This window comes from Lichenostomus cassidix, chromosome 5 (assembly GCF_008360975.1).
Source record: "Lichenostomus cassidix isolate B80296 chromosome 5, HeHo_3.0, whole genome shotgun sequence".
NCBI classification, from domain to species: domain Eukaryota; kingdom Metazoa; phylum Chordata; class Aves; order Passeriformes; family Meliphagidae; genus Lichenostomus; species Lichenostomus cassidix.
Window position 1 is genome coordinate 62,477,262 of NC_139486.1, and position 12,300 is coordinate 62,489,561.

The following is a 12,300-nucleotide window of genomic DNA, read 5'->3' on the forward strand; positions in this document are numbered from 1 at the left end:
GGTCTTTTCCAACCTAAACAATTCCATGATTCTAGACCCTCTTCTCTACTGGGATTTGGTGCCTGTAACTCTCCCATCTGCCAGGACACAGCCCAGGAAAGGAAAATATTGGTCAGCCTGTTTAGGTGTCTACAGCTCTGAGGGGCAGATAATATAATTCATTACACTGCTGTTCTTTTGAAAGCACTCCAGAGATAATTATTTGAAAGAGCTTACCTACAAACAAGGCATTACTCCCATTATTTGATCCCCATCCAGGCTTCTCCCACCACTGCAGATGATGAGACCCTTTGTCCTGCACTGCAGAATGAATTGAGATGAGCATCAGCTCTAAATGCACACGAAGGACCAACACTGTTTCCATGTGTACTCCTGGAAATTTCCTCCTTTGTCTCCCAATCAGGCACAACAAACAAAATTAGCCTGGTAATTTTTCACTGACTTCAGCTCGGCTCTTGCTGTGTTTGTTCTGTCTGAATGTCACTAGTGATGACAAAACAGCCAGAAACAGAGAAGCTCCTCCACTGAGCCAGGATCATTGGGCAAATTTTGTTTCTGGAGCTGGAAAATGCTTTAAAAATGTTGATTCATTTATTATTATTATTATTATTATTATTATTATTATTATTTCCTGGTTTATTGAGAATAATACTCTGACTCAAGCCACCGCTTCTGATTTCCTTGAAGGTCTTGCAAAATACCTTTTGCATTGCTCTGAGCAGATTTCATGGGCTGTACAAACTGTGGCCAACTCTTTCTCCCCAGATCTGGGCTCCAGCTAAAGAGGCAGGTGCCATGTACATGAGTAAATCAGGATTATTTTCACTTCTTTTGGCTAAAAGCACAATTGGTACAGCTCAGGCCCACAATAATGACCCTGGAATGATTTGGGATGGAAGAGACCTTAAAGCCCATCCAGTTCCATGGGCATGGACATCTTCCAACAGCCTGGGTTGCTCCAAACCCCATCCAACCTGGCCTTGAACACTTGGAGAGGTTGGATCCCACTGGATCAGGCAGACTGAGCCTCTGCCCGTGGATGTCACCTCTCTGTGAACTGCTGGATCTTCCAGCACTGGTGAATTATTGAAAGCACCACAGCTGATCTATGGATGTACCACTTCCAACTCATCCCATATTCCCCTGGTGCCTCCTCCTCCCCCTGCTCATCCGTCACTGTGAGAGGCTTTGCAGTGCTCACACTTTAATTTTCTGTGAGCATAGCAAGCCCTCGCTGCAGCAAATTAACCGAGATTGCCTAAACCCCAGTTTACTCCTCATTCTGCTATTTTATCCGTCATCCTGCTCATGTGGCAGATGCCAAGGAGCTCCTTAGTCACACACCACGGTCACCATGCCCTCCCCCGGGGACAAATCTGGCTCTTTACCAGACAAATCTTTGCCAGACTTAATTCAACGTTGTATCCCAAGGTGGTGATGAGGCATTGGGGGCCTTGTACCAGTCCCCAAAATCCTACAGACCCATCCTTGGCTTGGTGCCTCTGCCTCAGACTCTCCAACAGGCCAAGGATGGAGCAGGGCTGGGAGACACCCCAGAACCCCCACACTCAAAGCATCATATTAATATCCAATTTTGGGAGCAAAGCGGGAAACCCATCCATTTCCCACAGCAGGGATGGGTCATGTTGGATCACACCAGGTCATGCCACAGCCCCTGGCAGCACAGAACTTGGGGGATGCTCCAGCCAGCTCCCCCAGGCAGGCAGGCAGGGGATGGTTGGTTGCTCCCCGGGGATGCTCCAGCCCATATCCCGGCTGGGATGAGTGGAACGAGCCGAAGCTGGCTGACAGGCGCTAATTCCATCAATGAGGCGAGCGCTGATTGCCGCGCAGGGAAGCGCTGCGGAGCGACTCTCGGTTGCCATAGGAACTCATCAACCCCCCCCCCGGGAAAAGCCAAATTGCTGGATCGAGGCAGCTCCTCCGGCGGTGGCAGTGGGGGGCTCTGCCTGGTGACCTCCTCCTGCTCCAGGAATGGAACCACGGCAGCCTCAGGAGGCAAAACACGGCGGTGGGAATGCCTCAGTCTCCAGGGAGACCTTGGAGCCCCTTCCTGTGCCTAAAGGGGCTCCTAGAGAGCTGGAGAGGGACTTTGGACATGGGCTGGAGGGACAAGGGGGAATGCCTTCCCACTGCCAGAGGGCAGGACGGGAGATTGGGAAGAAATTCTTCCCTGTGAGGGTGGTGAGGCCCTGGCACAGATAAACTGTGGCTGTCCCTGGAAGTGTCCAAGGGCAGGCTGAACAGGGCTTGGAGCAACCTGGGATAGTGGAAGGTGTCCCTGCCCATGGCAGGGGGTGGAATGGGATGAGATGTCCAGGCAAGGGGACAAAGTGTCCCCGCAGACTTTACCAGGACTCTGAACAGAAACTGCTGAGCATGTGCACAGTGCTGATAAAGCTCCAAAGTTCTGGACCAGGAGCCTTGCAGCTCTTTATCCCACAAACGTGGCAAAAAAAGATATTGCAGTAATTCCACTGGGTTGCAACAAGAGCCTGGTGAAGCAAATGGATGAATTTTCAAGATTTACCCTCAAACTCACCCCGAGGCACAGCCTGGTCCTTCTCACTCCATCGGGAATCATTGCCTCCTGGGCCACCCTGAGCCCAAAGGAATGCCTGGAAATATCCAGGCAGGTTTACTGATGCTCATCCCTCCTGTATTAACAAGAAATCTTAATTTCTCCCCTTGCCACAGGGCATTTCCAGGCTGCCAGCTCCTTCCTTCCACCGAAGACGACACAGTTCCTGGGTCTCCATAATTATTTACATGTGGGCTGTGTTTATTGGCAATTAAATGGTTCGGTGGCTCTGAGACATTAGTCTCCTCTAAACATGTTGTCTGCCAGATTGCTTCCTGCCAGCAGTCCCTGTGGGATGGGGAATTCTGCCGAGCCCTCCGGGGCCGCGTGTGGATGGGAGTGAGCAGCTGGCAGAGCCCTGCCGGAAAAATAATGCTCCAACGGAGCAGGTCTGGGATTGGGAGCCAAGGGGAGGGCATGGGGTGTGCTAAACGCCGTGCAAACAGGCGGATCCAAGCCCTGGAAGATCAGAGGGGCGGCAGGGATGGGGTGTGCAGGAGCATCCCAGCCTGGAGCAGGGAAGGCAGGGATGAGCCAGCCGGGGATGGGGCTGTGGCACTGGGCAGTGTCCCACTGAGCAGTGTCCCACCAAGCAGCTGCCCCAGCCCGTGCCGGAGGACACTCACCACTCACAGCTCTTCAAAGGTCCGCTGAAGCGCCGCAGGGCTCGCCCTTGCTATTGCAAGACTTAGTTAAAGGGATTTTTTACAAGGAATTTCCTGAAGCCGGCGAGAGGAGGGTGGATTCCTGCAGAGCTGCTCGGGGGAAAGCTCCGGCACGAAGCTGAGACTTTGCACTTCTGCAGCATCGTCCTGTCAGCGCTGGGAATTTGCTGCCGGAGCCAGGCCTGGCCCCGGGGAGCTCTTTGTGAGCACTCAGCAGGACAGATCCCCCAGCCCTGCCCTGCTGTCAGGGCTCTGCCACAAACCAGATGTTTTCGTGGCCACCCTGAGCGTCCCCAGCTCCTTATCCCCAGCAGCTGCTTCCTTCAAAGCCCCCAGACCCAAAATGCCTCCTGGCCCCCAGGATCCCACAGAACAACTTGATTCTGGATGGGGCTTGGTGTAACCTAGTGTAGTGGAAGGTGTCCCTGCCCGTGGCAGGGGGGGGGACTGGATGATTTTGAAGGTCTGTTCCCACCAAAATCATTCTGGAATTCTCCCCAAGGTCAGGCTCGCTGGGCTCTCATCAGCTTAACATCCAGGTGGACTTGCTAATGGAAGTGGGATGGAGATGTGGGATGAGCAAGCAGCATGGGGATCCATGAAATTTATATGCATTTATTATGTTTTTACATTTCAAATCTCAAGCCTTTGCTGCTTCCCCCCGCTTGGCCCTTTCCCAGGTTAGAAATGAGCCTGAAGCTCCTCAATTCTGCTCTGCTGCTGGCAGGAGATCTCAGCTCACAGCCAGCCACACTCTTTGTCCTTTACTCCTCACTCTGGCACCTTAAAACTCCTGCAAACAGTGGCAGCTCCAGCAGAGGTTTCCTCAGGCACCTCTGTGTTGTTGCTGCTTCCCACATCCCTGTTTTCCTCCTCACCTGATGCTCCCCCACAGCAATCAACAGGATTTTGCTGGTTGCTTTGAGCTCCTTCCCAAGCCCCTGGTGCTTCCAGGAGAGCAGAAGGACGTGCTTAGGCCCCAAAGTGCCCTGTGGTTCCCTATTCCAAGCTCCCACCAGCAAATACCACTCAGCAGAGCCACTGAAAGGTGCAGTTCCCACACTGATCCCAGGCCTTACCAAAGAGATCTGCTCTGTTTATCTCCATGGATAAACCCCGATGGAGATTTATTTTAGTCCCTCTCTTAGCTCAGCAAGGATTCTGTGGCTCCCATTAGCACTTTGGAGAGGTATAAAGCAAATTCCTCAAGTTTCTTGGTTCAAAATCAAGATTTGCTGAAAGGAATGGAAGATGCAGTTTATAATTGTGGGTCTGCAAGGGAAAAGGCTTTTGGAGAGTTTAAAATCCAAAGGTGGTTTTTTTCCCAGAAGAGGAAGCCACCTTGTCTGTCATTACAGGCTAGTGGAAAACAGCCCTGGGAGATTCCCTGACATGAAGAAGAGGTCAGACATAACCAAGACAGGAGAGTCCTACCTGTTACCTGAGATGGGATTCCAGCTTTGCTTCCCAACCCTGCTAACTATGTCCTTTGGGATCCCAAATGCATGGCAGCTCTGCTGAATCCAGCGGCACCAACACTGTGGGAAGAGCAGGTGAACTTCTACCAGCCCCTCCCAGCCAGTCATGGCTCTTCTGATTTCTCCTCTTTTCACCCAAAGGACAAACTGCCAGGGACAAGGAAAACCACGTGGAGGCACACGGGCCTTGGCAGAAGGTGTGTGACCGACAAGGTGTTCCCTCCTCCCTCCTGCTGGCGCTGGGCCTGGACAGATTTTGCTCACGATGCAACTTCCATTATTTCCATGGTAACCATCCTTTGTCGGGGCTGAAGGCTGGAGATTTTTTAACAGCTCCCCGTTTTCCAATTCAAGCCCCAGAAGGCAGCGGGAAAGTTCTCATTCACATGCAAAACAGCTTCGATAAAAGCCGAGAGGTGCGGGATGGGGGCAGCGCCTGGGCATGGCAGATTTTCATCCCAGCCTTCCTCATTTCCTTGGTTTGCAGTGGCCAAGAGCCTCGTCCAGGGATGGGCCTGACACTCTCTCAAACCCACCCACGGCAGGGGGTTGGAACTTGATGATCTTCAAGGTCCCTTCCAACCCAAACCAATTCTGGGATTCTACAAGTACCAAAATATCTCTACACACAATAGACCCACCAGCGATGCTTTCTTTCTGCTCTTTCAAAATCCTGCCTGTGAGAGAAGGAACACCCCAAGGATGTTCATGCTCAAAGGATGCCCCACAGCCCATGGTGACTCTCGTGCAGCAGGAGCCAGGCTGGGAGCCAGGAGGAGCAGGAGCCAGGCTGGTGTGATGCTGTCTGCAGGCGGCAGAGCAGCCATCCTGGCACCGCTTGCCTTCGCCGCCTTTCCCGAAGCTTTATCCCTGCTAGATCCAGGGTCATGGCTACCAGCCAACGTGGTGACTGGCAGCCTTAATGCCTTTATTTCAGCCCCACTGCCTGGCCAGGAAGTTGGTTATTCCTGCAAAATCCACAGGAAAGAGGAGAAACCTGATGTACAACGCGAGCTGAGCCTGGGGACCAGAGGGAACATGTTCCAAAGCCCTCCCCAGAGTCACATGCCCAAAAGCCAACAGCTTGGGGTTTGGATCAGCTGGAATGAAGCTTTGCAGGTGTAATGTTGGAACTAGGAAAGAGGATGACATGTGAAGTGAGATTTTTGAAACAGCAAAAGTTCCTAACCCTGTCCCGCTCCCTGGTCCGCAGGTGAATACCAAATCAGCTCCAAATTCCAAAAATTGAGCAGAAAAAGTGACTAATGACAAATTAAAACACAGTAACTTTGTGGTACTTTAGGGGGAATCAGAAGGTTTCTGTGCCACAAGGTGGAATTAACCTGTTGGGGTGTCTCCACATCCCTGGACAGGGCTCTACAGGGAGAACACGAGGACAGGGGGATCAGGGATGGGATTTACCAGCACAAAACTGGGATAAGCAAGTGAGGAAAAAGAAAGGACAAACCCCAGTGCCAAAACCTTGGGTTTGTTCACTTGGGGAGGTTTGGGGCATTCAGTGCAGAAATCAGGATTAAAGAGAGGATTAAAAGAGAGCTCAAAAGAGGGAAGATCCCCTTTTGATTCTGTGGGATAACTGCAATGTGTAGGGATGGAAAGGTGGGGAAAGGAGGTGCCAGACTGGAACAGATCCAAACCAGTTCATAACTTTGTGTTTTCCTCCTTGTTTGTAGCTGAGCTCCATTCCTCCCTGCTCCTGCAGCCATCACCCCTTTCCCTGTGCTCCAGGGGCTGGCTGCATCCTGCTCTGCACCTCTCACTTCCAGCGCCTGCTGTCAGCTCTGGAATCTCCTCCTGATTTATTCCACCCTGGAGAAACACCTGACAAAGGAAAGAAATTATACAGCTGCAGAGGGAGCTGATTTTTTTTTTCATTCTACTTGTCCAAAGCTGCCATGGAGAATTGTACCATTGGCCACAGATAAAATGAAAGCCAAGTAATGGAAACCTGATGGATTTCTCATTTTTGCTGACCTGCTGACAAACTCCTGCCCAAGCTACAAGGCTCTACCTGCATTAAAATCCTCCTCACAGGAAGGTACAAGGGGGTGGGAGCCAGCTTGCTTTATTTAAAGAGAAGAGGATGATCAGTGATGCCCAGAAAAGGACTGAGAGAAAGAAAAGCAAAATCCTGTGCACATTAAATTTGATTAAGGGGACAAGAGACAGAAATTTAATATGGAGAACAGAAGCTGCAGCAGATAAACAAACAAGCAGCATAAATCTTTAAAACTACTGAGAAATAAACATCTAATTAAAAACCAAATCACCAAACAAGCAGAAAATGTTCCCAGAAGCAAAGATAGAAAAGTCTCACCAACTTATTCCTAGTTAGGGAGACCTGGAGGTCAGGCTGAATTACAGCTCAGCCAACCCCCCCAGCAGCACCTGGTTTGCAAAACAAAATCCTGCTCCTGCTGATCTGATGCCTTTGGCTGAAGGACAGGATGGATCTCCAGCTCTTCCACCTGGGTGCTCACTGAGCACCAAAACCCCTGGGGAAGACAGGAATCCTGCTGATCTCACTGCAGGCACGAGGAGAGCAAGGCCAATTTCTGACCCATTTTTTGCCTGGGATCCAGTGCCCACAGATCCAGGACACAGCCAGGAGCCCAAACCCACAAACCATTGCCCTCAAACTCAGGCATGACCCCCTCAGCAAAGGTAAAAATCCCTCAGCCCAAACTGTCCTTGGCTACTCACCCCAAGAGTGGGCCAGGATGCAGCTTCATGCCCTTTCTGCAGAAAATGTGACAATCCTGAGGAAAATCCCTTCAAAGGCAGGAAGGAAAATGAAGAGAGGAATCTCAGGGAGCTGCCAGCACCATAACCCATCCCTACCACTTTGTACCAACTCCACAGCAATTAGGAGCTCATTTTGCTGCTTTTCATCCCATTTCCCTATGTCCTGTAATGCATTCGGCTCTGATGTGTCCCTTCTCCATGTGTTACTGCTGCTCTGGCAGTTAAAACATTAATTAATCACGACAAGAACAACCAATTTATCACACCTTTGTGTTGTGCCTCAGCATGAGGGGCAGAGGCCTCTCCAAGGACACTTGGAAAATCCCGAAGAAAAGCACCAACAGGCTAATTCATATAAAAACTTTATTAGAAATGAGGACACAGCCTCCCAGGAACAACATCCTGCGTTATCTCCCAAACTTTTATGACTTCAGAGCCATAATTAAATATAAGAGCTAGAAAAAGGGTGTGCACAGCTATTAATGGAGGGAGAATTAATCCCCAAATTGCCATTGTTTCAAACATGGCTGCAGAAAGGGGTTTTGCACAGTGGTTTCCACGCAGGGACCCATGAGGCTGTGTGCTGGCATGTGGCCTGTGGGATTTATTTTCCATCCTAAGGACCAGGATGGCCTTTGATCTTATGCCAAGTCTGTATTGCTTCAATTCAGAGAAAAGAGCAAAGTATGATGGCTTGATACTGCATCTGACACATGATGTTGGGTAAATAGTTGTACTTTCAAAATCACCCCAAAAGGGGGTATTATCCTATCCCTAGTTATATTTCAATGGTAAATAATAATAATAATAATAATCAAAACCAGAGGTACTACTGACACAGAAAAAAATGACCAGCCTCATTAAAGTACCATCTACGATGAGAAAGTAATGGATAAATGTGGCCTGGTTTATAAAAAACTTTTTTTTTACACTTATACCCACAACCCACACAGGACCAGTTTACAGCACTAATTTTTAGTGCATCGACTGCCATGTTATGGTCTCAATTCAACCAACATTTAGTACAAAATCCAGAAAAGGAAGAAAAATTCTTAAAATATATAAATTTCACCGATTCCTTACAGGAGTTTTCCACGTTGTGCCATAGAAAAAGGATTTAGAGCAAAATAGAGATACAAAAGCTACTGTGCTCGAGCCAGCAGTGAATGTAGGCAGGAAAGTCAGAGAGGTACAAAAAGGATCCTAGTAGCAAAGGCAGCAGCGAGTATTTTATATAAACAGTGATTGCAAAGTAGAAAACTAGGAAATAATGCATAGAGGAGTGTGCTCCACACAGCGCCGAGGGCTGTGCGAGCAAATCCTTGCAGCCGAGGCAGAACTCCCGCAGGAGCGGCTCACTGCCTGCAGAACTCGGCGGTGATGTTGGGCAGCGGGTAGGCGAAGAGGGAGAAGTCCAGGATGTATTTGGGCAGGAGCTCTCTGACCAGGCGGCGCTGGGTGTTGCACAGGTGGTAGTGCAGCGTCTCGGCCGTGACGGGCTTGTACCACGCCTGGCGCTCCGGGAAGCGCACGAAGGAAGGAGCCTGGATGTGCTCCAGGACGTGGGTGGCATCGGCGTGCAGGCGCTCGTAGGAGCCGATGAAGTCGTACCTGACGGCGCAGGGCTGGCACAGGTTGTAGATGGGCATCCAGTGCTCGTTCATGCGCTCCGCGTCCTCGTCCAGCAGGTACTGCAGGAACTCGGAGAAGGTCACGTCGTCGCCCGCCGAGTTCCCCGCGTTCTTGCGGTAGCGCCGCACGATCTCCACGCCGTACTTCTGCTGGTACTCCTTGATCTCCCCGAACTTGTTGCGGTAGGCCGAGAGCAGCCTCTCCATGGGGTTCCGCACGAAGAGGAACTTGTAGTAGTGCTTCAGGCGGTAGCTGATCTCCTCGGGCTTCATGTCGCCCAGGAACACCAGGTCGCTCTTGTGGTCCATCTTGCCCCGCACGTCCACGCTCTCCAGCGCGCCGTCCAGCACCTTGAGGATGCGCTTCCAGTTGGAGCAGGCCACCTTGGGCACGTAGCAGTAGAGGAAGCGGTACTTGTCGCTGACCAGGAGGTGCCGGAGCACCGTGCGGCGCTGCCCGGGCGGCAGCTCCCAGACGGTGCGGGGCATGGAGCGCTGCCCGCACAGGGCGCGGATGGTGCGGTTCCGCGTGTCCCGCAGCACCTCCAGCTCCAGCTCCGCCGGCGAGTCCCGCCCGTCCCGCCGCGATGGCCCCGCCGGAGGGTGCGGCGGCGGCGGCCCGACCTGGGCGAGGATGCCGCGCTCGATCATGAGGAGGAGCCCGCTGGAGGCCAGGATGACGCCGAACATCAGCATGGAGGGCAGCAGCGCCGCGCCCGCCGCGCCCCGGGAGCGCGCCCGGCTGAGGCCCGGCGGGACCGCCCGGCGGGGCTCGGCGGGGCCGCGGAGCTGCATGGCCGGGGCTCCCGGGCCGGGCCGGCTCGGCCGGGGCTAGGGGGGGCCGGGCTCGGCGGGGCGGGGCGGGCGCGGTGACGGCGAGGGGCGGAAGAGGCGGCGGGACCGCCCCGCTCTGAGCCCGCCCCGGCGGGGCCCTGCGGCGGGGAGCGCCGAGCCGCGGGTGACAGTGGGGCAGGGGAGCTCGCTGCCCAGCCGCTGCCACCCTCTGCCGTGGGCAGCCACACCTTCCAGCCGCACCTTCCAGCCGCACCTGCCAGCCGCGTAGCTCCAAGCCGCGTCCAACAGGGCTTCAAACGCTTGCGGAGGTGGGGCAGCCGCAGCATCTCTGGGCAGCCTGTGCCAGGACCTCACCACCCTCAGAGCCAAGAATTTCTACCCAATATCCTATCTAACCCTGCCCTCTGGCAGTGGGAAGCCATTCCCCCTTGTCCTGTCCCTCTATCCTTTGTCCCAGGTCCCTCTCCAGTTCTCCTGGAACCCCTTTAGGCACTGGAAAGGGCTCTAAGGTCACCCTGGAGTTTTCTCCAGGCTGAACACCCCCTGCTCTCCCAGTCTGCCTCCAGAGCAAAGCTGACTGATCCCTCTAATCACAGAATCATTTAGGTTGGAAAAGTGATTTGATGACCTCCAAGGCCATCAAATCCAAGCTGTGCCAAATCCCTACCTTGTCACTCAGCCCAGAGCACTGAGTGCCATGTCCAGTCCTTCCTTGGACACCTTCAGGGATAGGGACTCCACCACGTCCCTGGGCAGCCCCTTCCAATGCCTTGACACCACTCCCCATGAAAAAATTCCTCCTGATGTCCAACCTGGCCCTCCCCTGGTGCAACATGAGGTGATTTCATCTCCTGTCCCTTGTTCCCTGGGAGCAGAACCTGACCCCCACTCGGCTGCACCCTCCTGTCAGGGAGTTGTGGAGAGTGTGGAGAGCCTCTGTTTCTCCAGGCTGAGCACCCCAGCTCCCTCAGCTGCTCCTCATAGGACTGACTCCCACTAATCCTTCCTGTGGAATGAGTCCAGAGCTGTCCATGGGATCCCCACCAGCACCTGGACATGTCAGGATGTCAGTCAGGTGTAAGCCCCCCTCACACTGCCCTCATCCCAACACACATTTAAATGTGTTTTCAAACAGCCCACCAGGTTTGCTCCGAGGTTCCAGGCACTGCCAGCAGCACAGTTCACATTCCAGCGTTTTGGTGGCCTTGTGTGGTGATAATGGATGCTTTCTGCAACACCAGGCTGAACTAACCATAACTGGGCATTGTGCCCCACTTTATATAATTCCATAATTCCTGCACAGGTTTAGCACCTGGAGGAGGAGCAGACACTGGCTGCCTGCTGAGCTGAGAGGATGGGATTTTTCCCACCACCCGAGAGCCAGAGGATGGGATTTTCCAACACATTTCCATTCTCCCCAAACCACCCCTGTGAATGACCCCAGCAGCTCGGCTGCTGCTTCAGGCCATCTCCTGGATGCCTGTGGCACTAACCCAGCCTCAGGATGGCATTTCCTCAGAGAGCCCTTTCCCAAATCATTCCCCACTTCTATTGTTCTCTGCATTTTCCCTCAATGAGTTTCCCCAAGCCTAGCACGGGGCCTGGGCTCTTAACCAGCCTTGCAGGGACTCTCTGTCAGGAGCTTTCTTAACATCAAGAGAAAACCAGCTTCCACTTAGTTTCCTTTGATCGGGAGCCAAGAGCGTTTTGTCAGCCAAGGCAGACAAAGCACTTGGAGCAGAGCACGAGAGCCTGCAGCTAGATTATTGCACATTTCCCGGTTTTATTTGGATGTAAATACAGCATTAGCTCTGGGAAGAGACGGATATCCGACCCTGCCACCAGCAAAGCTGCACACACGAGGTGTTATCAGATTCCTGCTCTCATTTCAGAGGGCAGGTCCTGATCTGATCTCAACACCAGCCCAAACTGAAGCCGTGCCAACATATATAATCCGTGTCACCGAGACAAAAATCAATCCCTCCTCCTGGAGAAAAAGCCTGATTGCAGCAAACTCTGAAGCAGCCAAGGGGAATTTTTACCTTTTCAAAGGCATGTTAGTCTGGCACCACTCATCCCTTTTTGTTCATATTCCCCACTAAAACCTCTAGGTCAGGAGCAGTTACACAGGATAACCCAGTCATTCTGGAAATACAAATAGGAGACTGCCCACGAGGTCAGTGGGGCTATTTTCCAAAGAAAACTTGGATTTAAGGGCTGGTCTGAAGAGCACAGGTATGGGGTAGGATGCAGAGTCTCTATAGGAACAGCACAGCTGAGCAAATACAGGGTTCAGAGGCTGGTTTGCAGGGCTAAACCCTGTGTCACCGAGGAAAATTAATTGTGGTTACACTCAGTGTGCC

The 12,300-nt window shown here is 52.6% G+C and overlaps 1 protein-coding gene across 1 annotated transcript; it reads right to left on the reverse strand.

The window, feature by feature from the left end:
- Positions 1-7,857: 7,857 nt before the first annotated feature.
- On the reverse strand, positions 7,858-9,997 carry CHST14 (carbohydrate sulfotransferase 14). Its single transcript, XM_085063465.1, has one exon. The coding sequence runs from the start codon at positions 9,935-9,937 to the stop codon at positions 8,867-8,869; it is 1,071 nt and encodes a 356-aa protein (XP_084919591.1). The 5' UTR covers positions 9,938-9,997; the 3' UTR covers positions 7,858-8,866.
- Positions 9,998-12,300: the final 2,303 nt, after the last annotated feature.